Source organism: Nyctereutes procyonoides, unplaced genomic scaffold (genome assembly GCF_905146905.1).
Source record: "Nyctereutes procyonoides isolate TBG_1078 unplaced genomic scaffold, NYPRO_anot_genome, whole genome shotgun sequence".
NCBI lineage: Eukaryota > Metazoa > Chordata > Mammalia > Carnivora > Canidae > Nyctereutes > Nyctereutes procyonoides.
In genome coordinates, this window is record NW_026575052.1 from 44,709,307 (window position 1) to 44,735,044 (window position 25,738).

The 25,738-nt window shown below is 35.6% G+C and overlaps 1 protein-coding gene across 5 annotated transcripts in view; it reads right to left on the bottom strand.

Annotated features, from left to right (window-relative positions):
* Positions 1–25,738, bottom strand: part of TCERG1 (transcription elongation regulator 1) — a 65,044-nt gene that overhangs the window by 25,410 nt on the left and 13,896 nt on the right. For 2 of the 5 annotated variants that reach the window (XR_008665240.1, XM_055331259.1), the window contains exons 5-15: positions 23,474–23,716; positions 19,024–19,086; positions 17,651–17,851; positions 16,808–16,920; positions 15,745–15,833; positions 6,317–6,477; positions 4,719–4,775; positions 4,503–4,569; positions 3,368–3,418; positions 1,857–1,992; positions 952–1,041 (exon numbers count right to left, since the gene is read on the bottom strand). Coding sequence is in view for 4 of the 5 variants with exons in the window: in XM_055331259.1 (XP_055187234.1) it covers positions 952–1,041; positions 1,857–1,992; positions 3,368–3,418; positions 4,503–4,569; positions 4,719–4,775; positions 6,317–6,477; positions 15,745–15,833; positions 16,808–16,920; positions 17,651–17,851; positions 19,024–19,086; positions 23,474–23,716 (1,271 nt within the window). In the remaining variant the exon portion in view is untranslated. The remainder of the gene's footprint in view (positions 1–951; positions 1,042–1,856; positions 1,993–3,367; positions 3,419–4,502; positions 4,570–4,718; positions 4,776–6,316; positions 6,478–15,744; positions 15,834–16,807; positions 16,921–17,650; positions 17,852–19,023; positions 19,087–23,473; positions 23,717–25,738) is intronic. The other 3 variants (XM_055331262.1, XM_055331261.1, XM_055331263.1) reach the window with 3 other exon arrangements.

The window sequence follows — 25,738 nt, forward strand, 5'->3', positions numbered from 1 at the left end:
CTATAAATGTCCTCTCTTCATAAAAAGTTTGTGATGACACCTACATGCATAATGGTACAAGCAGTGTAGAGAATTATTCCAACCGTTAAATTATCAATATATAATAGAACAGACTACCAAATGAAATCTTGTAGCCCAAAAGTCCTATAGCAAGTGGTTCAACATACTCACCATTCTACAGAGATCAGTGTCAGGGTGGTCCAGGTAATTCAGAAGCTATTTAAGTTAGAAGTGTGCAATGCTTTAGAGGAAGAAGCAATCACTATGAGAGGATATGTATCACTGAGTCATCATGGGAATCAATGGCAACTCAATAACCAGGCAACTCTAATTGGTGTTAACTCTAGTTCAGCAGAGACCCTCAAGTGTCCATCAATTCTTTAAGCGTATAATGAAAAGACATTTTAACAGCTGCCACTTTGATGTAGAATGTGCACATGAAACGTAAACGTGCCTTTGAATATTGCCTATATGCAACACACACACATTCACACACATATATTGGCACTAATAGTCATGAAGGTTATAACACCAGTATTCAGTCATGATCCCATCAGTTGGGTAGGATTGCATGTGTTTCTTTTTCCTTTCTACTCATCTCTATTTTGACATTTTTTTCTACTCTCAATTTGCCATCATTTGCCGAAGAAAAAGTAAATTAAAAAGCACATTTGAAATGAATTTTGAAAACTTCTTAAATATAACCTCAGTGTGTACAAGGCATAAAGACAAAATGCTCATGAAGCAGTAGCAACAGCCACAATAAAGGCAAAACTATCCAAATATTTCTGAGGTAGAAATGTCCACATAGAAGATCACTGTGTTCTAAGGTTTAAGACTATGTTTTTAAAGTACTGTGTTAGGGGAGAGGAGGATGCTGGTTTATTCTTTATGTTGTAAAAATTATGCTGCAAAGGGAGATACATTTCTTAAATGTTATTTTCCTTTTACCTGTTTTCTCTCTTTAGGATTGAGAAGTAAGTACCGAGGATCAAAAACTATCTTGTGCAACTCCTTCTCCCATGTTGAAAAAGCAGACACCTTTAAAATAAAAATGTATTGCTTCATAATTAAGTTGGCTCTAAAAACATAAAGGTCATATAATTTTCCTTGAAATCTACAGGACATCTGCTTAAAAAGGAGACATAATAAAAACCATACTGAAGTTTCCATCACTAATAAATGACAAGCAGTGGGAGGCTAGCAAGAGCAAATTTCCACACTAATTGGCTCTGAACATTTCTATATTATATAGAAATAACACACACTTAATTACTCATTAAAATAACCACTACTGTGTGACATTTTAAAAATCAGTACATCAGAAAAAGCCTTGAAGATTTGCATTTTGATTTTCCATGCTTGCTCCAATCTTTTGAACAGTTGTGATTTTAAATTCAACAATTATACTTACTCAAATGAATCTGTGAATATAACCAAAAGGTTGAAACCCTCTCTCAATTAAACTTTATTAATAATATCAGTAAGTACCAGTTCTCCTTTAACCAAAAGCCATTGTGAAAATATTAAAGAGTCATTTATACCTTACCTATCCCACGTAGTCCGCCACTCTGTAATGTTAATACTCTGTTAATACGCATCTTATATTACTCACCAAAATGTAATGACCCAATACATATTAAATGTTATTTGTATTTAAAAGGATAGTAAAATGGCATTTAGTTAAACATGATATGATGAGCCAAGAAAAAGGCCCTTTGAGTACAGTAATTTGATAGGCTTCCCTTATCCCCCCCCACAACATGAGCACTAACCTTAGATTTGACCTTTTAGCAAGACATATTTATATTACTTATACAAAACAGAAATATCTCCCCCAAAGATTGTTTTCTGACCCCTCTCTCTAGCAGCATGTCCTTGAACTGCTTCATTCGGGCCTCCAGAGGGACAATGGCCCTTTCTCGGGCAGCTTTAATTTCAGCTTCCATGGCAGCTTCTTTCTCTGAATCAATGTCTTTATTATCGTCTCTCCTATAAAAAAATAAAATATAAAGCATCAACTGACAATATATTAATAAGGAATCTTACTAAAATCTTTAAATCAATGGAATATTCAAGACTCACTACTGAGCAGCATATTTTTGGCAAAAAAAAATTATATTGAGGGTTTCAAATGAAATCTAAGGGATAAGCAACTTTCATTATAATAATAATAATAAAGTTACAATGAGCTTCTAACGATGTTACAATGGCTATATTGTTGTGCTGTCTCTCCCTCTGATACACAGAATGAACTACCTTACTTTTGAAAACAAAAACAAAAAACTAACATTGCAGTAAGACTCTATGTGTTAGAAACAAACAGCACAAAATATAATTTTAGTTCTTGAAATGATATAGGAAAAACAGTATTTTCCAAAATGTTTTACATTATAGATGCATAAAATATTTTTTAATCTAATAAAAATTGGTATAAGTCTTAGTAATCTAAAATATTCATTTTGAAAATACAATGAAAATATCTGCAAACTTGGCCAAGTGGATACGTGAGATATATACCTTACCTACCTGACATCTTTTTTACTCACTTTCTGGGTGGTAAGTTGAGATTTAAGTTGAAGGACAGGTCCCAGAGAGCAACATAGGCCCAGGAGTAGTTAGATGGAATTAGAATTGTTCATCAATGACTAAACTACTTCTTTTTCCTCCAAAAATGCACCTGAGTGCTAAGGACAACCCTGTTGCTATTGCTCTCACTCAAGGGAGATTGTAAACATGAAATGGAGTCACCTCTCAAACATCTGCACTATGAAGAAGGCCCATTCATGTGAATAATCCAAAACAGTAAGTGATTCAGTTAAGGTTAAGTTAAGGGTGTGTCTGAGCAGATCTTCCTTCTTAAATATGATCTGCTAAGTATAAAAATAAAATTGGCTCACATGCCCTCCACAAACTTAAGGGAATTAGGAAGACAAAAAACATCATCAATTTCAAAAGCATACTATATAGGGAAGTGAAGGTAGCCCAGGAGATTTAAATGGAACTAAGGCTGACCCACAAATATATTAAGTGAGAGATTATTAGCAACTTAGGGAATGAATCAAAAGAAATAGAAGACATAGTCCGTGACCTGCAGGAACTTAGCGAGATAGTCTGTGACCTAAGATATGCACAAAACAAACAGGTAAAAGTAATTTGCCAAACAATATACCCTCTTATAATAATTTATTTAAGAACTATTTAAATAAAGAATTAAAAGACATCCAAGAAATATAACTAATGAAAACAAATAACCTTTACAGAATTACACTAAATGGAAATGTCACAATACAAACTATCACTATCTAGCTCAATAAAAGAAATAAAGAAAAACTAAGCCAGGAAAAATAGGCTTTTAACTTTGTACCTAAATAGAGAAGCTCGGGCAATCCACATAAAGGACTTCTTTGACATTCTCCTGATAAAAGCAGTTAAAAACCTTACAGAGTTGTCTATAAGAACAAACAATTAAAAACAACCTAAAAGTTTAACATTGTAGGAACATCCAAAATTATGATTATATAAACAGAATGAATACAGTCATTTATAATGATTAAGAAAACAAACATCTTATTCTAGATTTTTTTTTCAAGAACACAAAATCAGTTGATTACAACTAATAAAAATATTTACGTATTTGGTCAAGAACTAAAAAGTCAACTGCAAAAATGAAAACAGCTATATTACTTTGGTTGATTATGAGTGATGCTCTTTAATAACTTAATTTCTTAATGTTGTTGCTAAATGATTTTTTTTTAAAGAACCACCCTTCCAAGGGGTTGTCTTACTGATTTTTTTGCCATAATTTGGCTGCATTCAATCTGTCCTTTTTAGATAAGGACTACAGTTCATCCAGTTCCTAATAATGTCTTCAAACTTTCCTTTTTGCTGCTAAATAATGGTCCCATTCCCCACCCCCCCAACACACAAATACCCTCTACCCCAGCCTTTCACCCCCCATAATTAGAAACATTACAATTTTAACCAACTACACAGCACTGGCCAACCTAAATGCTCCCATGTATGGCAATCTCTTTCCCCCAAAGCATTTTCTAAACTCACAGGTTCCCTCTTCACCACGCAGTAATGACACAGACCCAAGGACTAGCTAAGTGACAAGTACATAAAAAGAGAGAGAAGTCTGTGCGTCTGAAATTTCTGGAATGGTCTCTGTTGGGTTCTACTAGTAAGGAGGAGATTTGTTGTAAAATTTAGGCTTAATGAATGTCTGAAAGTAATTTCGCAACTATTCCTAAAATGTCACTTAGCTTTATAATACATATTTAAGTAATCAAATATTCTGAAAATCTAGCAATAAAAGGGACACCATTTCTACATTCTAAAGCAAAGTTTTATAGTATCAGGTCTTACAGAGCAATCATGACTTCTGTCTCCTAACAACATACACATTACCTGTCCCGACCACAAACTGACTGTGACCTAACCAACTTTTAAAATACGTATTATCTACCTGAATTACATGAACTGTGAGTATTACTTACTTCCGTTTTTTGGCCTTAACTGGTTCATCTTCATTAAGTTCTTCCATTAATTCTTGTTCCTCTTTAACTGTAAGATCAAATTTAATTAAATTTCGCCAGAATAAAAAATAAGCAAGCAACAGTTAAAACATTTAAGTCTGAATCCTTCCGTTAGCCACTACCAGAATACTTGCTTTAATAGTATTAAAAATAGCTACAATTTAAGAGTTTACTCACTTGCACTCATAGAAAACTGCCACTTTTGGATGGACAGCATTGTAGGGGTTGGGTGTCCTGGCAAAAACATAACAAATATTATTATGAAGTTACATGCACATATTACACAATCTTTTCTTTTAAAAAATTACTATTTATATAAAAATATCCACCCTATAATACGCTCCTTTATAAAAGATTACACAATTCTGTACTTCCTAAATTTATCTTCCCTTTACATTAAATTTCGAATTCACTTTGTAAAGTTTATTCATGAGACATGTACTTATCAAATAACTGAATTAAATATCTGAAAACATTAAAAAAAATAGGGGATCCCTGGGTGGCTCAGTGGTTTAGCGCCTGCCTTTGGCCCAGGGCACGATCCTGGAGTCCTGGGATCGAGTCCCACGTCGGGCTCCTGGCATGGAGCCTGCTTCTCCCTCCTCCTATGTCTCTGCCTCTCTCTCTCTCTCTATCATAAATAATAAATAAATAAATATTTAAAAAAAACATTCAAAAAAAAAGCAAACCTCACACCTCCTTGGCATGGTTCAACACTAGGGTTATATAGTGTCATGTATCACAGCTATAAAATAGAATACTGCTGAAGGGAAAAAGTGGTGCCCAGCATCCTTAGCACAGGCAGGCAAAGCTTCACTGATTTAGAAAGGACTTGTAAACAAAAATGTAGCACCACATATATATATAACACATGAAGATTTCTCAATTATTATGAATGACATACATTAGGATTTATTACATTGGAAGTATAAGGGGATTCATTTATGCTTCTACGGCAGATGGAGGAGTCCTATAAAAATACAATTATGTCAATATAAGGGCAAATTACCGATAAATATGCAATAAAAATGATGTAAAAATATCTGTGTCATATATAGTGAAATGCTTTCCACACCTTAAAAGACAATCTCTTAATAAACTTTGTCCCTGTATTATCAAGAGTAAGACTTACTTTCCCTAAATTTCATCTACTTGAAAAGAGTAAGCTTTTGGGGCACCTTTGTGGCACCGTCAGTTAAGCATCTGACTCTTGATTTCAGCTCAGGTCATGATCTCAGGGTCATAGCTGGGCTCTGCACTCAGTGGGGAGTCTGCTTAGGATTTTTTTCTCTCTCCCACTCCACCTCCTCACGAGCTTGCTAATAAAAATAAATCTTTAAAAGAGTATGCTTTTATATTCTTATAAAATTTTGTATTTTGTAGAACTTTAGTAAGTATTTTTAAAATACTCTGTAAAGTTCTAATTATTTCAAAAAATATATTACTGGTTACAAAGTGCTAAATGGCTCAACTGAGCAATATTTTAGTATTATTAAGCAAACAAACCATAGCAGAACCAATATATTTTGGACTAAAAATCTTAATAAAGTCAAAAAAATATACATATAAATATTTTATAAAAAACAGTTGTCCAAACTCTCTATATTTTAGTATCTCTACTACTGAGTTCAAACTAGCATAGCAGTCTATTTCCCATTTATTAAATTACTTATATTCCTTGAAAATAGCAAGTTTTCCTAAATGGCTTCATATTTTCTATAAAAATATTAAAAGAATGATAAAATTAGAGGATAAATTCTTAATTTAAAACTTACTTAGTTTCTTCACTTCTTCCATTCCTTTTTTATGAGGAGGCTCCTGAATAATTTTGTCAACATCTGCCCTTCCAATCAGATCATCGGGTCGGTCCCACATAGAAAGACGGGTGGTAGGATTATAAAAGAAGACCCGCTCATCACCAGTCCAAACAACACACCTACAAATTGATTCACATATCAGGTTTCTTACGTTATGGAACATATGTGATAGATGTAAGTCTTTTACTGTCATCCTGCCTAAAGGGGGAGGGGAGGGGAGGCAGGGAGGACACCTTCATATTTCATAATAGTTATAGAGCCGAAGATGATTTCTGAAGGGGAGAGCTGACTGGCTAAGGTTACAACAGCAGTCCAACATTGAACTGTGCAACACCTGAACCTATCATAAAGAATAAATTTAATGACAACAAGTAAGAATGGTATATTAAGCTGTTCAGAAACTAAAGAACAGATCATTGCACAATACCTATTATGTAGTATCTCTTAATATTTCTTACCAAATCAGAATTTTACATACTCAAATGCAAACTACTATGAGGTCTTTAGTACCTTACTATATCTGGCCTAAAAAATAAGAAATACTGATTGCACTATGACACCAGAGCCCACTATAACTCACTATTCCTGTTAATTACATGAAGTTCAGACAAAACAGAAAAAACAAGAATATAAGGACTGTATATAGTTTTTAAAAAATAAGTACAGAAGAAAGACACTATTAAAAAAAAGAAAGAAAGAAAGAAAGACACTATTTATGACAGCAACTGTGAGGGCATAAATTTCCCATTTTTCCTCCCTCAAAGCTCTGCCCTGAGGGGCCCCAGTCACACAGTACCACGGTGGCAGCAGCACAGGCAGGAAAAACTCCCAACAGAAACCAGGTATTTATCACCAGTAGCTCAACAGCTGCCAAGCCAAGCTGATCTAGATGCTGAAAATATCAGATAAACCTCTCTGCTGAGATAAAGACTTTTTTTTAAAGATTTTATTTATTTATTCATAAGAGACACAGATAGAGGGAGGCAGAGACACAGGCAGAGGGAGAAACAGGCTCCATGCAGGGAGCCCCATGTGGGACTCAATCCTGGGACTCCAGGATCATGCCCCAGGCCCAAGATGGCGCTAAACCGCTGAGCCACCCGGGCTGCCCCGCAATCAAAGACTTTTAAAGCAGTAATTATAACTAGAGTTCATGAGATGAAGGAAAAAAAAACAAAAAACAAAAACCTTGAAAACTCATAGTTCAAAAGTTCAAGTTTCATTTCTAAAACATTTAGAGATGAAAAACACACAAGTTAAGCAAAGGAAACGAGAAAGAGACAAGCCAAGAAACAAACTCAACCACAGAGAACAACCTGATGGTTACCAGAGGGTGGGGCAGGGGATAGGGATTAAGGAGTACACTTGTTATGAGCACCAAGTATTGTATGGAAGCTCTGGATCACTCTATTGCACACTTGAAACCAATATAACACTGCCTATTAACTATTTAAGAATTAAAATTTAACAATTAAAAAGAAAAATACACAACTGAAATTAAATTTCTTTGGATTGGCTCAAAAACAGAATGGAGATGACAGGAAATGATAAGTAAACTAGAAAGTAGATCAATAATTATTTCACCCAAAGAACAAAGAGAGGAAAAAAAGAATATGCTTTCAGGAAGCTAAAGAACTACAGAGGGATCCCTGGGTGGCGCAGCGGTTTAGCGCCTGCCTTTGGCCCAGGGCGCGATCCTGGAGACCCGGGATCGAATCCCACGTCGGGCTCCCGGTGCAGGGAGCCTGCTTCTCCCTCTGCCTGTGTCTCTGCCTCTCTCTCTCTCATTCTATGTGACTATCATAAATAAATAAAAAAAAAAAAAAAAAAAAAGAACTACAGAAAAATGCTTTCTGGGAACCCTCTTGTACTGTTCGTGGGAATGTGAACTGGTACAGCCACTCTGGAAAACTGTGTGGAGGTTCCTTAGAGTTTACCCTACGACCGAGCAATTGCACTACTGGGTATTTACCCCAAAGATACAGATGCAGTGAAAAGTCAAAACACCTGCACCCCAATGTTTATAGCAACAATGTCCACAATAGCCAAACTGTGGAAGGAGCCTCGGTGACCATCGAAAGATTAATGAATAAAGAAGATGCGGTCTATATATATAATGGAATATTCCTCAGCCATTAGAAACGACTAATACCCACCATTTGCTTCGACATGGATAGAACTGGAGGGTATTATGCTGAGTGAAGTAAGTCAATCGGAGAAGGACAATCATATGGTTTCACTCATACAGGGAATATAAAAAATAGTGAAAGGGATTATAGGGGAAAGGAGAGAAAATGAGTGGGAAAAATCAGAGAGTGACAAAACATGAGAGACTCCTAACTGGGAAACAAACAAGGGGTGATGAAAGGGGAGGGTGGGCAGGGGGATGGGGTGGCTGGGTGATGGGCACTGAGGGGGGCACTTGATGGGATGAGCACTGGGTATTATACTATATGTTGGCAAATCAAATTCCAATTTAAAAAAAAGGAAAAAAAAAAACAAAAAAATGCCTTCTGTCAATGTCATTTATGCAGATGTTTAACTTTACTGGGGGGGGGGGGGGCTACCCTAACTTTTCTAGGCCGTTTTCTAAACTATGGCACACTACTGACAGGGAAACAAGTTCAATGACCATGGACTCCTTACCAGAAACCATAGAGGCAAGAACACAGTAAAACAACACCTTTTAAAGTTCTAGGAGGGGGGAAACTGAAAATGGCTAATGAAACTGTTCTAAAATTAGATATGGTAATGGTTGCACAACTCTGTGAATAATTATAAATCATGGAGTTGTATGCTTTAAATAAGTCAACTGTATGATGTATGAATTATCTCAATGTCATATTTTTAAGAAGCAGCTAAACAAAAAAGAAGTATATACTAAATGATTCCTGACATAACATTCTAGAAAATACAAAGCAACCTAAAATAACAGAAAGCAGAAGGATCCTTAGGGTTTGGATTAGAGGGAAGGACAACAAAGAGACACAAGAAAACTTTCGGGGTTATTGGAAATTATGTCAATTGTAGAAATGAACTTTAAATATTTCAGCTCATTGTACTTCAACGGTACTTGGTAACACAGAAAAATTAGGAAACAGGGGTTCCTGGCTGGCTCAGTCAGAAAAGTATGTGACTCTTGATCTCAGAGTTCTAAGTCTGAGCTCCATGCTAGGTGTAGAGATTACTTAAAAATAAAATCCTTTTTTTTTTAATGAGAAAATGTATAATGTACTACTAAATCAAAATCTTTTGTGGAAATGGACTAGATACATTTTTTTTGTTATGGAATCTAACAGAAAACCAAAGTTCACTGATCCTAGGGAAAACAAAACTTTTTTTTACTCTATAATTAATTTTAAAAGCAGGTGTGGGGGCCACGTGGGTGGGCACAGTTAATCATCTGACTCTTGGTTTCAGCTCAGGTCATGTTCTTGGGGTGGTGAGACTGAGCCCCACGTCCAGTTCTACACTCAGCATGGAGTCTACTTGGAAATCTCTCTCCCTCCCCCCTCTGTCCCTGCTGTTCATGCTCATATGCATGTGCTCCCTCACTCTCTCAAATAAATAAATAATCTTTAAAAACATAAATATAAAAGCAGATGTGGAGACGAGTGTTATAGGTTACATTAGAATAATCCTGAGAGGGATGCCTGGTTGACTCAGTCAGGAGAGCATGTGACTCTTGACCTTAGGGTTATGAGTATGAGCCTCATGTTGGGTGTAGAGATTACTTAAAAATAAAATCTTCAAAAAATAATAATCCTGAGATACTGAAGCCATCTCATTAGATGGTTAACTGTATTGGGGGGAAAAACCTAACCCTAAATTTTCTATGCTGGTTTCTAAAACACTGTTTAATATTAACAACAGTAACAACTTTAAGATATAGTATTTTACTAATTCATTTTAACTTCAAAACATGTGCTAATACAGCTCCATCAGTACTAACGATAAATTCGTAGTGAGGGACGCCTGTGTGGCTCAGCAGCTTAGCGCCTGCCTTCGGCCCAGAATGTGATCCTGGAGTCCCGTGATCGAATCCCACCATTGGGCTCCTTGCATGGGGCCTGCTTCTCCCTCTGCCTGTGTGTGTCTCTGCTTCTCTCTCTCTTGTGTGTGTCCCTCCTGAATAAATAAATAAAATCTTTAAAAAAAAAATGTGGAGTAAGAAGCTGTCAGGACATTTCAGAATTAACAAAGATTATGGACAAAGAATTCTTATTTAAGGGATCCCTGGGTGGCGCAGCAGTTTGGCACCTGCCTTTGGCCCAAGGCGTGATCCTGGAGACCCAGGATCGAATCCCACGTCGGGCTCCCTGCATGGAGCCTGCTTCTCCCTCTGCCTATGTCTCTGCCTCTGTGTGACTATCATGAATAAATAAAATCTTAAAAAAAAAAAAAAGAATTCTTATTTAAAAACTGCCCTGTGCTAATAAAATGCATGATAAAATGTTTAGGCGTGAAGTGTACTAATATCTATGACTTTTAACCTATCAAATAAATAGCTATGATTGGCAGATTCATGAGGGATGAGGGATGGTAAGTAAATGATAAATATGATAAAATGTTAATTGTAGAAGCTAAGTCAATATACGGTGCTCACTGTTCCGGAAACATGCTTCCAATGTTTCTGTAGGTTTCAATTTTTTCATAATAAAATACTGGAGTAAAAAGCCCTGGGAATAACAACAAAAACCTATGAAACGCAAGAGCTAGTGGCCTTGTGCTACTCTCTGTACATGCAATACCAAGTAAAACTTGAAAGATCAATTTTCCTAAGTTAAAACCCAACACAGACTACACACAAGGAAAGCACAGCAAATATAGGCAGCCCTCACTATGCACTCTGCAGGACACTGTACAAGTAACTGCAAGCTAAAGCCATATGACGCAATCTCAAGAAGCAATGGAAAAAATTACAATTAGTCCATAAGCTTTAAAAATTTTTGTCAAAACATTAAAAACCCACTTGGACCAGAAACTAAAGCTTACTGACCCTAAGGAATACAAAATGCTTCTAATTTTGATCTTCTTTAAAACAAAGAGTCTAATGTTGTGAAATACTAGGTAAAACATACCAGTATCAGTAAGGAATATGAAACTTCATGTTTCACATCTAGCTTAACTCTGAAGAAACCGTTACTTCAAGATCAACATCTGAAGATATCAAGCAATACAAAGACTAATAAAAATCTGATTATCCAAATGAAGTGGCATAGCCTGCTTAGCTAAATAATTTGTTGTTGGTTTTTAAGAGTTTAAGTAATCTTTTGGGGATCCCTGGGTGGCTCAGCGGTTTAGCGCCTGCCTTTGGCCCAGGGCATGATCCTGGAGTCCTGGGATCGAGTCCCACATCAGGCTCCCTGCATGTAGCCTGCTTCTCCCTCTGCCTGTGTCTCTGCCTCTCTTTCTCTGTCTCATATAAATACATACATACATACATAGATAGATAGATAGATAGATAGATAGATAGATAGATAGATAGATAGAATCTTTGAAAAAGTTTAAGGAAAAAAAAGAGATTTTAAGTAATCTCTATACCCAACACGGGGCTAAAATTTATAATCCTGAGATCAAGAGTCCTATGCTCCACTGACTGAGCCAACCAAGCACACCCTTAATAATTTGTTTAGCATTTACCCATTTTACAAGAAATAGGAAATAATTAAGGAATTAAAGTTCTACTGACAATACATTTTTCACTGACAGACTTGGAAAATAATTTAGATAAGCAGTTGTCTTACATGTATGCAGATGGGCTGTATAAGCACTAGGAACACAGAGTTGCAGCAAGGGGGAATATTCCCTAGGGTATCAATAAATATGATCTCACTGAAATACAAAATCTATGTATGACAAGACATTAAAAGGAAAATCAACAGGTAGGGAGAAACTGTAATGTATGTAAAAATCAAATGAGTTAATAGCATGCATGAAAAGATCTTTTCTGGGGCACTTGGGTGGCTTAGTAGGTTAAGTGTCTAACTTCAGCTCAAATCATGATCTCAAGATCCTGGGATTTAGCCCCACAACAGGCTCTACGCTCAAGAGGGAGTCTGCTGTCCCTCTGCCTGTCTCTTTCCCCCACCCCCACCACTTAAGCTCTCTCAAATAAATAAATACAATCTAAAAAAAAAAAAAAAGGCTCTCCCCTATTATTAAGAAAAAAACAAGTCCATAAAAAGGACAAGGAAAACTGTGAAGGAAGCAATCCACGGCCAATCAACATGAAATAAATTGAATTACACCAGTAATTCAATCTGGAAAATGTAACAGGATTCTTTTTCTTAACAGGTTACCCAAGATGTAAACAGAATATGCCCACACTATAAGAGGGAGAAAACATTGGTACTACCAGGCTATTGCCGAGAATATTAACTGGCTAAGTCCAGCCTGCCTTGTTCCCTCCCCCCAACTGCCAAAACCTTTCTGAGGTTAACTTAGCAGTATCTACCAAATATTAAATAACAGAATCATTTGATTCAGTAACTTCACCTCTAAAAATCAATTCAACAGTAATATCTGAATGTGTTCACAAAGAAATATGTATTAAGGATGTCCTAAACAGCAACAGCAACTTTTGTTAATGGGGGAGAGCGGGGGAGGGGTGGGGGACAACCTAATCAACTCATTATAGAAAAATTATGCGTTTACAGAAAACTATGCTATCACAAATAGATTTATATATAAATAGCAAAATTTGAGACATATTTAGTAAAAAAAAAAAAACAGGAATACTGTTTTTAAGACACTATAAACACGCATGTCCACCACACATAAATCCTGTATACATGTACATAAAACATAGCAAAGGGTCTAGAAAGCATATGTACCCAAACTTTTATTAATGAAGAGGCTAGATGAAAGTGGAATTCTGTAATTTTTTCCATGTAATTCTTTCATAATGTATGTATTTATGGATTCACGTATTCTTTTCTAATAATATCAAATCAATGAGAAAACAACTCAAAGCAGGACACAAAAACTATAGATATAAAACATACAGAAAAAAATAAAACATACAGAAAAAAGAGGTTTCGAGGATAACATAAAAGATGTGACAGGCAAATAACAAATGTTCCAGAAAAGGAAAAACAGATAAAGAGAAGCAATAATTAAATAAATTCCAAAAGAAAAATTCCACCAATCTGAGGACAGACCCAAATCTGAAAACTGTTGAGGGCCCATGAAGTTGCAGACTGGTGAGATTCAGAGTTGGTTACCAACTTTTCACGTACAAACGCAGAAACCATAATCTAGGAACATATTCTTTGAACGGACTATTTTAATAACTTCAATTGTGGTAAATATTTTGTAAATATTTTATTTTTTAAAATGAGGCTTTGCATCAAGTTGGTAGAATGAAATATACAGAAAACAATTATTCCAAATGACTTTAAAACAGAATAATCTGTGATGAACCCCTCGAGTAAGATTCCCTGAACATAAATGTAATGGGGGTGGGGGAGGAGTTAAAAATGGTTTTCAGTATCACACTGTAAAAGCGACAGTGTTAGTACTGTAATTCTGTGACTTGTGTGTGAGAAAAGCAAATAAATAATTATGTTGCTATTGCTTAGCAAGAGGATTTTCAGCAAGAAATGCGATACTGAGTTTAAACTAGATGATGAGGTTCAGTAAAAACCTTATAGTAAACCTCAACTGCAAATAATTATATGAACTCATGATATGTCTTTAAATGTGTGCATCTTCAATCTGTCTAGCAAAGAGGTCTAAAAAAAAATGACATTCAGTAATAACAACTATCCCTAGATCCTATAAATGCCACATCCCAGGAAAAGAAACCAGGCTCCGTAGCAAAATGGCCAAATCTAGGTCTGGTGCAGGAAATACATGAGACAGCCAGAAACATCTTTGTCAGAGTAGAAAACAAGGTAGGTATCAAAGAACAGGGTTGCAACAAAAAACCCCGGAGTCAATCTTAAGAGGCTTCACGTAGCCCAAGATGAAACAGGTGAACTTTGGTAAGCATAATAACTATCCTGGAGAGAAGCAAAGAACATGTATTTAAATCTATGAATCTATAATACCCAAACCAACTCATTACTGTGAAAACCTCAGGACTACTGACATTTTGGGCCAAATAATTCTTGTAGGGAGATCTCTTGTACATAGTAGGATGTTTAGGAGCATCCCTACCCTCTAACAACTAGATACTACATGCTATTAACCCCTTCCAAGTTATGACAACCAAAAATGTCCCCCAACCCTGCCAAACGTCCACGTATGAATTAGTCTTGCTAAAAATCTGATGAGAATCTGACCAGGTATCTGCATACACTTGCAAGTTTGCAGGAAATTCAGGAATAGAAGACTGAAACAGTATCACTGGGATGCAATAGTAACATTCAGATTTTGAGTCTCCATGTAACCAACATTTATTTTTTAAATACCAAAAACAGGAAAGATGCAATGAAAACACAATGGAGGGGAATCTATAGATTACAAGACATCTGGAACAACTCTATGTAATGTGTGGACTGTACACGGATTAAATGGGCTGCAGCAGGACCAGGACAGAGCACTGACTCAGGAAGAATAAGAAAAGGAAAAATGAGGGATGCCTGGGTGGTTCAGTGGTTGAGCATGGGCCTCCGGCTCAGGGTGTGATCCTGGAGTGCTGGGATTTAAGTCCCACATCGGGCTCCCCGCAGGATACCTGCGCTTCTCCCTCTGCCTATGTCTCTGCCTCTTTCTCTATGTGTCTCTCATGAACAAATTTTTAAGAAAAAAGAAAAGAAAAGAGAGAAAAAAGAAAAAAAAGAAAGAAAAGAAAACCAAAGCAGAAAAGAAAAACACTTAAATTAAAAAAATTTTTACACAGTTCTGTAAGTGTAATCATCTTTGTAGGCATATATACCAAATTAATTTTATTTTTTAAAGATTTTATTTATTTATTCACGAGAGACATGGGGGGGGGGGGCAGAGACACAGGCAGAGGGAGAAACGGGCTCCATGCAGGAAGCCTGACACGGGACTCAATCCTGGGTCTCCAGAATCACGCCTTGGGCTGAAGGCAGAGCTAAACCACTGAGCCACCCAGGCTGCCCCTAAACTAATTTTAAAAACTTATTTTACACAATAAAAACTAGATTCAGGATCTCACAGTGGTTCAAGTCTATAATTGTGCACAATAAAAATTAAGAGACAGTTACAATGAAAGGAGAAAGACAATTGAGTTTTTGGTCTGAACACCCAAAATACAAGAAACAAGAACCAAAATATTCACCAGATAAAAATATCTACTTGGTATGTATTTTTTAAAGCATGTTTCATTCTATATGATAAACCGTTTATCAAATAAGGCAATAAATTATCAAAGAATGAAATAAAGTAACTTACTAACTGAGCCAAGTACATACCATGGAGTACCAGGAATGGGGGTAGTAGCTACTGGCTTTGCCTTCTGGGCAGCCTTTTCTTCTTCAGTCATCTCTTCCTCTTTGGGCTCCTAAGGGAAATGAGGTTACTCCCATTTAATTAGTATCACAAAACTATACCTGAATCTCACACAAATACAAGTAATACTGCAAATACCTCAAAGTACAACCAACATCAGGCCTGTTGCTAGCATAGTGAGGACAGACTGTGAGTAGGGACTTCTAAGAAAGTTCTAAAACTTTGCTCCCTAGACAGAGCCAAATTCTACAACAGCAGACTCCAGCAACAGCAGATGGTCCTATCTTACAGATTCACTAACTATCTGCTTAGGAACAGAACTAGAGAACTTAGGATAGAAAACTAGATGAGACCTCTTCACTTAAGGTTCCTTCTTTCTCCTGCTAATAACTTCCTTACTAATAAAACATGACTATCATTAGTCTCTCACTGAATAAAAGGAAGCTTCCAAAAAGCAGAGCTCTTATAGTGCTGTTAGAGATCATTCCAATGTCAGGAGAAGACCAATAAAATGTAACATTCCCCAAATATATAAAATTGTATTTATGGGATGCCTGGGTGGCTCAGTAGTTGAGCGTCTGTCTGCCTTTGGCTGAGGTCGTGATCCTAGAGTCCTGGGATCGAGTCTCACATCCAGCTTCCCGCAGGGAGCCTGCTTCTCCCTCTGCCTATCTCTCTGCCTCTCTCTCTCTGTGTCTCTCATGAATAAATAAATAAAACCTTTTTTTAAAAAAAAATTGTACTTCTAATTTTTACCATGTGCCAGTCTATACATCAGGAGGCCGGAATTGGGTCCATGCCTTGGTCCAAGGCCCTTTCTTTCTAGGGGCCTTGATTTACTCTAAGAAGTAATTTAATGAAACTTTTAAAGGAAAAATTGAATTACCAACTTCAAAGAACCTTAAAATTTCAGAAGTCAGACCATTAACAATTATCTAAAACTGTATCAGATGAGTTTTCAATTACAACTAAATTGTAGACAATAATCAATGCTAGCTTCCAAGTTAACCGGTCGTGGCCCTTTACCTCCTTTATCTCCTTTATAGGCTCTTCCTTAGGGTCCTCCTCCTCCGTCTCCATTGGCAGAGGTTCTTCAGAAGGTTCTTTAATTGGCTCTTTAATCTTCTCCTCCAATTTTTCTATTACAAAGTTAAGACAATGTCACTCAATGGTTTTTGTTATAATTTTCCAAGAACTTTCAGAGACTAAAGAATGGAGATACTCTGTAACCAGGAGTTATTAACCACCAAGATAAAATGTTCTTCTTTGTATCATGATTAATTTCAATATAATGTAATGGTCAAGTTGAAATACCTTGCTATCCCATCAGGAAACTGTCACTAGAGAAGAATCACTGATTGCAGAGGGACATGGAAGTCTTTCAAGTCACTCACGCATCCTTTGTAGCAATGATTCATTTTGCTCAAAGGGATAAGATACTAAGAGACTTAGAAACAGGAACTTACGATACAGAAAATTATGAGTTTTCTTCATCCAAGACTCCCTAAGGGCCTCTATTTCTTTCTTCAGAAACACATGCTATACACACATTTCTTCCTTATATCAAAAATCTCAGTAATTACACAGGAGAACAATTACATAATTCCTAACTGCAATAATAGATTATGTGTACAGATAAATAATTTAATTTCTCTGGATGGAAAAAAATCATAGACCAACATCTAAGTGGAACTGGCTTTTTAAATTCATACATATTTATCAGTTTGGTAGAAATAAATAATCCAACAACGATGGAATTAGCAAATTCTTAAAATGCGTTAAAAAGGAATTTAACTCAAAATTTCAAACAGCATTCTATTTATAGTACCATGGCTTTTACTATATCTCAACAAGTCATTAAAACAGTACCTTTTTCCTTTAGCTCTTGGGGTTTTTCCCAGGTTGATTCTAATGTTCTATTATTATAGTAATATGTCTTTCCATCTGCTGTTTTATATTCAGTCCACTCAGAAACTGCCGTTGCTCCAGCTAAGGTAGCAGGGGAAGCTGCAATAGCAACCTGGGGGTGTATCATAGGTACGATAGGAGGGGCCATGCCTGGCAATACACCTAAAAGAAGAAGAATACAAAGTTAGGTCCAAGTATCAAACTGCAATGCAAAATGAAAACTTTAAAATATGAGCTATATCTTCCATTAAATATTAATAAATGAATGAGCCAGTTGGAACAAAAACAACAAATCATATAAAATGTGATTTCATTACTTAATGCTATTTCCCTGGTTTAGGTCTAAGATTTAAATCCAATTAGATTTCAGAAATTCAACCCAAGAAGTACCTTAAGAATAGTCAAAAATTTGGATCGAAGTTATGATGAAGTCCTAACAGTAAGTTATAAAAATCATGACACATTCTCTACATGTGAACAGAAATATATTTTTATAAAGAATCTCTCAAATTCTAATGAAATCAAGCCAACAAACATTTACTGAGCCTATTTCCTGAGGCAAAATTATCTTCTAGTTCTAAGGTACCTAAAAGGGTATGAATAAAATTCTCAGTTTTAAAGTAAATGACTGAGTTTATTATCAAATCCACTTTAATATACTAAGTGATTAAGTCAGGTGTCCCTGTTAACTCTTTGTCAGTTTAGGTTTTTTTCCTTAAAAAAAAAAAAAAAAAAGGCAGTTTCTATTTTTTAAAAGATAAGCCAAGCTTAGTATTTTTTTTAATCAGACAGCTAAACAAGCTGACATTATATAAATAATTAAAGGTATATGAATCCAAATTGAAAAAAAAAAAAAACCTCAAATCCTATTCTAGAATTTAAGTTTCAGGTAGCTGTCTTCAAGAAGTTTAAAATTTAAGTTTATACTATACACACAAATATTCACACACATATACTCACTAGCATGCAAGCATAATCACATCACTTTACACATGGAAATGATTTTTTTATATTTAACTTAAAAACACACATCAAAAATAAAATTAAATGTTATGAATATGAGAATGAAGTTGTTTACACTTATTACAAAAATTAAGATATAAAGTGATCTGACCTTATTTGCTTTTGTGAACCAAAGAAGCTAATACTACAGGCAATTGGGAAAATTAAGTGTTGGCCAAATATGACAACTGCATTTATACTGCTCATTAAAAAGAAAAATATAAAAAAATCCACTCACTTGGGCAAAAATAAATAAATAAAAGGATAAACAACAACATTCACTACCATGCCAACTTACAGACAAAACAAACTAAGATGGTTTTAAAAATTACCGGTCTTGGTGGTAGCGACTGTCTTTACATACGGGCAGCTGACTATTTGCATCATTGCTACACCTGTAAAATGGATAAGCAAGCATACGTTGGAAAGCTGCCATGGTATGTCGGCTACCACTGGGATTCAGGGAAGTAATTTACCACTACAATTTAGAATGCAATTTCCAATGAAAAAGACCAAGAATGGAGTAAAATTTCTTTTTTGTTTGACATTTTGTGGGAAGTGGTGCCAAATCCAATGATAACTAATTCTAAATTATAGCATCAATTACCTTTTTATCAAACCAGCTGTGATAATACTTGAAGGAGTCTTGAGAGTTTAAAATCGATGAAGGGAAGCCCCTTCATTAAATATATATATAACAAGTTCTCGTGTGGGACATTTTCCCACAGGACATCAAACCCATGCTGCTGTTGCTTAGATACCAGTGAAAGGCAGATGCAGCATGACACTGACAAGACACTTTCTCTGTGCTAAGTGGGAACTACATGCAGAAGCTGAGGCATGGAGCATAACCATGCAGAAGGAGAAAAAGAATAAGATAGGACAAAGAAGGGTGTGAGAGAAAGGAAGTAAGGCATGAGATGGATCCAAATATTCCAATGCAAATATTTCAAATAAAAGGGCAGAGATGAAAAGAAGGGTAGCATTCAACTAATGACAAATATCCATTTTCAGTGCCTGCTCTGTGGAATGTCACAGGCTTGAAACAATGTGGAAGCAGGCTAACATATGAAGAAAAATATAGCCCCTTTAGTATCATTTATGACTACATGGGCTGATTATTTCAGAAACCTCTATTATTTAAGCCAACTAAAGGAGTAGCACTATTATCAAAGAATGGAAATTACGTACAGTTCTTAGAAGAATGAAGACTCATCATGATGCATTACAGTGTGATAAAAAGGGAATGAAAGGAAAAGCTGGAAAACTAAGACTGATTAATTGAAGAAAGCCAAAATTAAGTGTGAAATAGAAAAAAACTTTTAAAGGAAAAGGCTGGAGGCAGGAAGAAAAGGGGTTTGGGGATTAGGTTTTAATTTCTATTTGTTTTGGTTGAAAATACTTAACCTAGTTTGGTACCAATAATTTATTTTTTTTTTATTTTTTGGGGGGGGTACCAATAATTTAAAGTAATACACTATTTTCCCCACTAAAGTACAGGAAAAGAAATTTCACTTAATTTAGAGATGAAAATTGAAATTAAACCCCTGGGTTTGTAAATAATGTACCTAAGTTCACGCACGCACACACAAAAATACTGCCAATTTTTCAAAAATGCCTTTAATTTCTTAATTACCATTTTAAGTAAAGAATATTAAAGCTAAACTTTCAACTACCTCTGAAACTAAAGCACTAGATCATAAAAGCATGCTGAGTTAAGTCATATGTACGGTTCTGTTTTCCATAATGTTAAAAGAAGCAATGCAAAAATTAATTTGGTTAAAGAAGTTATACCACATATTAGGTTTAAATTAGTATAAATACTGCCATCTGCAGGACCACTGAACCTATTAAGTCAACACTAGAAATTCAATTCTTAGCATATATGAACTTTATTCTCAATGTTCTCCAAAACCACTCCCAAAAGGTAATTTTAACTATCCATCTAAAACAGAAAATCAAACCTATTCATATTTAGGCCTAAGTGCCATTGTTAAATATCAACTGGGCCAACACAGAATGCCTATATTTGACTAACAACAAAGAGACCATACTGAAAGGTCATCTGTGTTTCTTTTCATGCTATAAACTTAAGGTTTTCTTTAAGGATGATTACATACATAAGATTCAAAATTGCCATATATCTGAATTTTTAATCTTCTATTTAAAGGGACATCTGGGGTGCCTGGGTGGCTCAGTCAGATTTGGTTTTGGCTCAGGTGGTGATGATCTCTGATTCCTGAGATAAGCCCCATGTCCAGCTCTGTACTCAGGGGGAAGGTGGCTTAAGATTCTCTATCTCCCTCTTCTTCTGCCCTTCCCTCTTCTCATGCTCACATGCTCTCTCTCAAATAAATAAAATAAATTTAAAAAATAAAATTAAAAAGAACCTAAAGGGAGCATCTTCAATTTTCCTGTAAGTTTATTCTCAAATTATGTTCTACTAAGAAATTAGAAAATTTCACTTAGCATTTTGAAGAGTTCCAATGTCAATGACAAGTTTCTTCATATTCTAAGATTTTATAGTTTCAGACATCCTGTAATTTTAATTCAATTTACTATTCCCAATGCCAAGTCTTATTCCTGTATTTTTTACCCGTAATTCTTCCACTCCTTTCCTTCATCTTATTTGACTATCCCTTCCTTAATCATTCTCATTAGAGCCATACATTGCTATTAGAGATAGAACTTAAAGCTCCAGAATAAATAACATCCAAATCCTTCCTGTTTACCTTACTGCCAAATTGATAAAAAGAGATCAATCCCACTGTATATAAAAGATCTGGGGAGGAGCAAAACAAGTCATCTTTTTCTTTTCTTTTCTTTCTCACTAAAGCACCAAGGAGAACAGAATTGAAAGGGAAATGAGAAAATGAATTTGTAGTATCAAAGATGCCTTACCACATAGACAAATATTGTTATTATTATTACTCTCTATTATACATTAACACTCTAAGGAATCTTGGCATCTTGGACAAAATTTTACAGATTATCTACCTCAAGCTCGCTTCCAAATGACCTACAAGATGACATTAGTGACTGCCATTTATTAAATGCTTTTTATGACTAAACTTCATAGGTACTACCTCATTTGGTCAAATGGTCACCACTAAAACCTGGGATGAGGATCAGAGAAGACTGTGACATCAAAACAGAGCTATAAATGAAGGGATTTTATTGTGACAAAATTCAACATTCTATAGATATCAATTCTGCTACTCTATACCTTTCACCCACTGGTCCTATTAACAACTTCCGAAGCAAAATAAAAATCCTCTCAACCTCTCAAATACTTCAGTAATATGATTACCCTACCCAACCCTCAATCTTCCCTCTACAGAATTAACAACCCAAGCTCCTTCAGATCATTCAGAATCCAGCAGCTGGTATGAATACTGTCCTTAACCCCAAATACACCTAAGATTCAAGAGCTCATGACCAGTGTCAACCTAGTCTCCATTTATCACCTGGTTTTCTACCAAGAGTATATCCAAAGAGGCAATTATCCAGCAGCTTGTCTTAAATTTAATTTAGAAAAAGGGCAATCCCTAGTATGAGGAAACATTTTTGGTTTCCCTCTTACTTTTAAATAGTTTTGAGTTTCCTAAACATCACATATTGGGCACTTAATTACCTAACACTACATCAACAATGTGCAAAAGGTTTTCCTTAGGGGGAAAAAACCTCACTAATTCTTAAAATTCTGGTTTCTTTCTTGCTAAGGTGTAATAAATACCTAAGTGACTGTTTCTTTTCCAAGTGGTCACAAGGAAAAAGATAATTTAGAACAGTAACGATAATTTTAAAATGTACAAATCTAAGAAACAGCTGTACTACAACCCTATTCTTATATAAAAACTAGTAAAAATAAAGTAGCAATAGACAGCGGGAGGAATATGAAATTGGGAGACAAGGGGCCTAAGTTCTATCCACCTCTGCAACAAACTAGCCCTGTGAACTTGAGCTCTCTAATGTAGAAAAGCTTCAAACTGAAATATTAGGAGAACAGACCACAGATTAAGGGTTAATTGTGTTTGCCAACAGCAAATGCATTCAAATTAGGATGCCCAACACTGTCATTGTTTTAACCGCTACAGGAAAAACTCTACTTCACAATCTCACCGTTAACTATTTAAATGGTGCAGGTTATGCTTCATTTCACAAATGTTACAAGGAAAAGTTCTGGTTTTGCTTTTGATGAATTTCTTACAGTTAAGTGACACATTTTCTTCCCAGTATAACATAGTTATTAAGAGCATGGTATTTGGGTCTGGAGTGCTTAGCTCATATCCCAACACGATCACTTACTATGTGACCATGGGCAAGTAATTTAACCTATCTGTGTACCTACCTCATACCATGGTTGCAAAACTGAGTTAGTTACATGTAAAGTGCTTAGAACAGGGCACGATGTATAAAATCAATATGTATTAGCTATTAATGACCTGTTAAGTTCTCAACTTCACAGACTCAGTCCTTTAAAGATATTGCATTTGAACATAGTTACATGAAAAGATGATCATTTTTAACTCACTGAGGCCATTATCAAAAATGAGTGTAGCTTCAAATGTGGCTCTAATTTTAAGACATGTAAACAACAACAACAAAAAGGACATTTACCAAAACTGAAGAGAAAATATTGCAGTTAGCCATGAATCTTTCAAAAACATTTCAAACAGGTGAGATTCAAGGCAAATTTCAAATGCAACAGACACATGAGAACAAACTAACTGACAATATGAAAACATAGCTGGAAAGGACTATTAGAATCTATTGGTTTACCTGGAAGTGGAATTGGCATGCCAGGAAGGGGAACACGAAACGGAGGTACCATTACTGGTGGAAAAGCAGGTATTGCTGCTGCTGGCTGAGGTACTGAATGAGGAACAGCAGGAGGTAACGTCTGGGGATGCGGCTGGGGAACAGTTTGCACAGGTGTGGCTGTAGGAGCAGGAGTTGAAACACTAACTGTAGGCGTGGCAACTGAAACAGCGGAACTTGGGGTCTGATCTTGTGTTGTGGGTGCTGATAAAAGATAAAAAAAAAGAATATGTATCACTCCTTCATAAACCATTTCGCTATATTCATTCATCATTCACTCATTCAGTAAGTACTTAAGAGCCCATTCCATGCACTGCGAGAAATTTCTAACAAGGTCTCTGTCTTCAAGAAGCTTGAAAATAGCTAAATGAAATACAAACATAACTAAAATACAAAATGAAATGGGATAAATGTAGCAGAGTGTACATCAAGACGCAAAGACCATTTCTAACTGTGAGAGGGTACAGAAAGTTGTATACTGTGATGACAGGCCTTGAAAGATTAGGATTTCAACAAGGACAATGACAGTGGAGGGAGAAAAGTGAGTAAAAGCAAAGAGGAGGTAACGACAAGGAATTGTTTAGAAAATACATGGCAAGCAGTCAACTAATAAAACACAAGGCATATCAAAAGAACCAGTGAGTTATGGCTGGAGAGGCAGGCCAGAGGCATCAAGTAGCAGGCTGTGACAGAAGTCTAAGGAGTCTGCACTTCACTGGGCAGGGAGAGGGAAGAGCTAATGTAAGTGTAGAAAACTGATCTAGGAGAATGCACACCAAAATGTATATTCTCATTACATCTGTAAATGCCTTCCACATTTTGCTACATATCCTTCATTAGTCTCAATTTTTTTCTAAGAATGCATTCATGTGTTATTTGTGTGACTTTGTGAGTATAGAAAAGGTCTAAGAGAGGCAAAATGAAGGTTTCTGTATGGAAAGGATTAATCAATGTTTGTTTGATGAATTAATCTGGCAGATGAATGGGAAGAAGAGGAAGAACACAGGTGGGAAAATCAATTTCAGCCTTTCTGGAATTGTCCAAGCAAGGAAGAACAGAGAAAAAGGTAAGTAATAACTGATGACTGAGTATGAACAAAATGGAGTAAAAAACAAGTCAGGTTTCTCTACAATAATTTCAAAATAAAAAAGTGGAAAAAGAAAAAATAATAACAACTCAGGTTTCCAGTGTGAGAGACCAAGAGAATGTGAAACTAGGGATAATCTGACTCTACTACATTATTTTTAAGTAACAAAAATAAAACATTTCATCTCTAGGATCCCATTTAAAATCAAATTGTGACCCTCCCAAAATAAATAAATTCGTATTTTATACTTTTTAAAAAGTTTTAGTTCTCAAATATTATAAAACATTTTTATTATTTATTTATAAACCATTTAGTTCCAAAACAGAATTCATTTTGGTAATTCACTGGTAACAAATACTTCATTTTTTCTTGATGTAAAGAAAAACTTCAAACTACCTGTACTGGACTAAGAATGAATTTATCAAATTAAATGAAATAAAACCGTGCATTCCCAATCTTTATGCCAATTTTATTCTAAGGGAAAGCACACTGTTGAATACAAGCCACCCAATAATCCAACTGACAAAATTTATATCTTTTTCAGCTCCTACTAATGAAAAACTCACTTAGGCTGGGAAGATGTGAGCAATTTCATACTTGTTAATGCGGGACTCACCTTGGCTAAATAGACAGCAGGGCCAAACAAGTATCTTCAGGGGCCCAGGAATGAATTGTTGGTCTAGCATAGACCTAGCCTTAGGGTACAGTATCATATTAATATAATTTTATAGAACAGTATGAAAAATACAAATTACATGCAACATTTGCCCAGTCCCATAAATACACCACTTAGCATTTGTAATCTACTGTAATGGCTGAAAATATGTCTAGTTATTCTTCCCAATGTCCCTGAGAAGGAGGGTTCCATCAGCATTTTTCACAAACTTGCACACAATAAAATGAGTTTATGCTCAACTGGGGCTAAAACATAAATTTCTTAATAATTTTTAGTTCCATTAATACACAGGACTATACCGCAGTTCATACAACTACATTTTTAAAAATGTTATAGTAATAATTATTTAGATATAATTAGTAGAAGCAAGATAAAAAGTACTGTAGTCAGGAAAAGAAAAGGAGTTACAGAAGTATCAAATTTCAAGTGGAAAGGAACACCAGTAGAGATGGCAAAAAGTTAT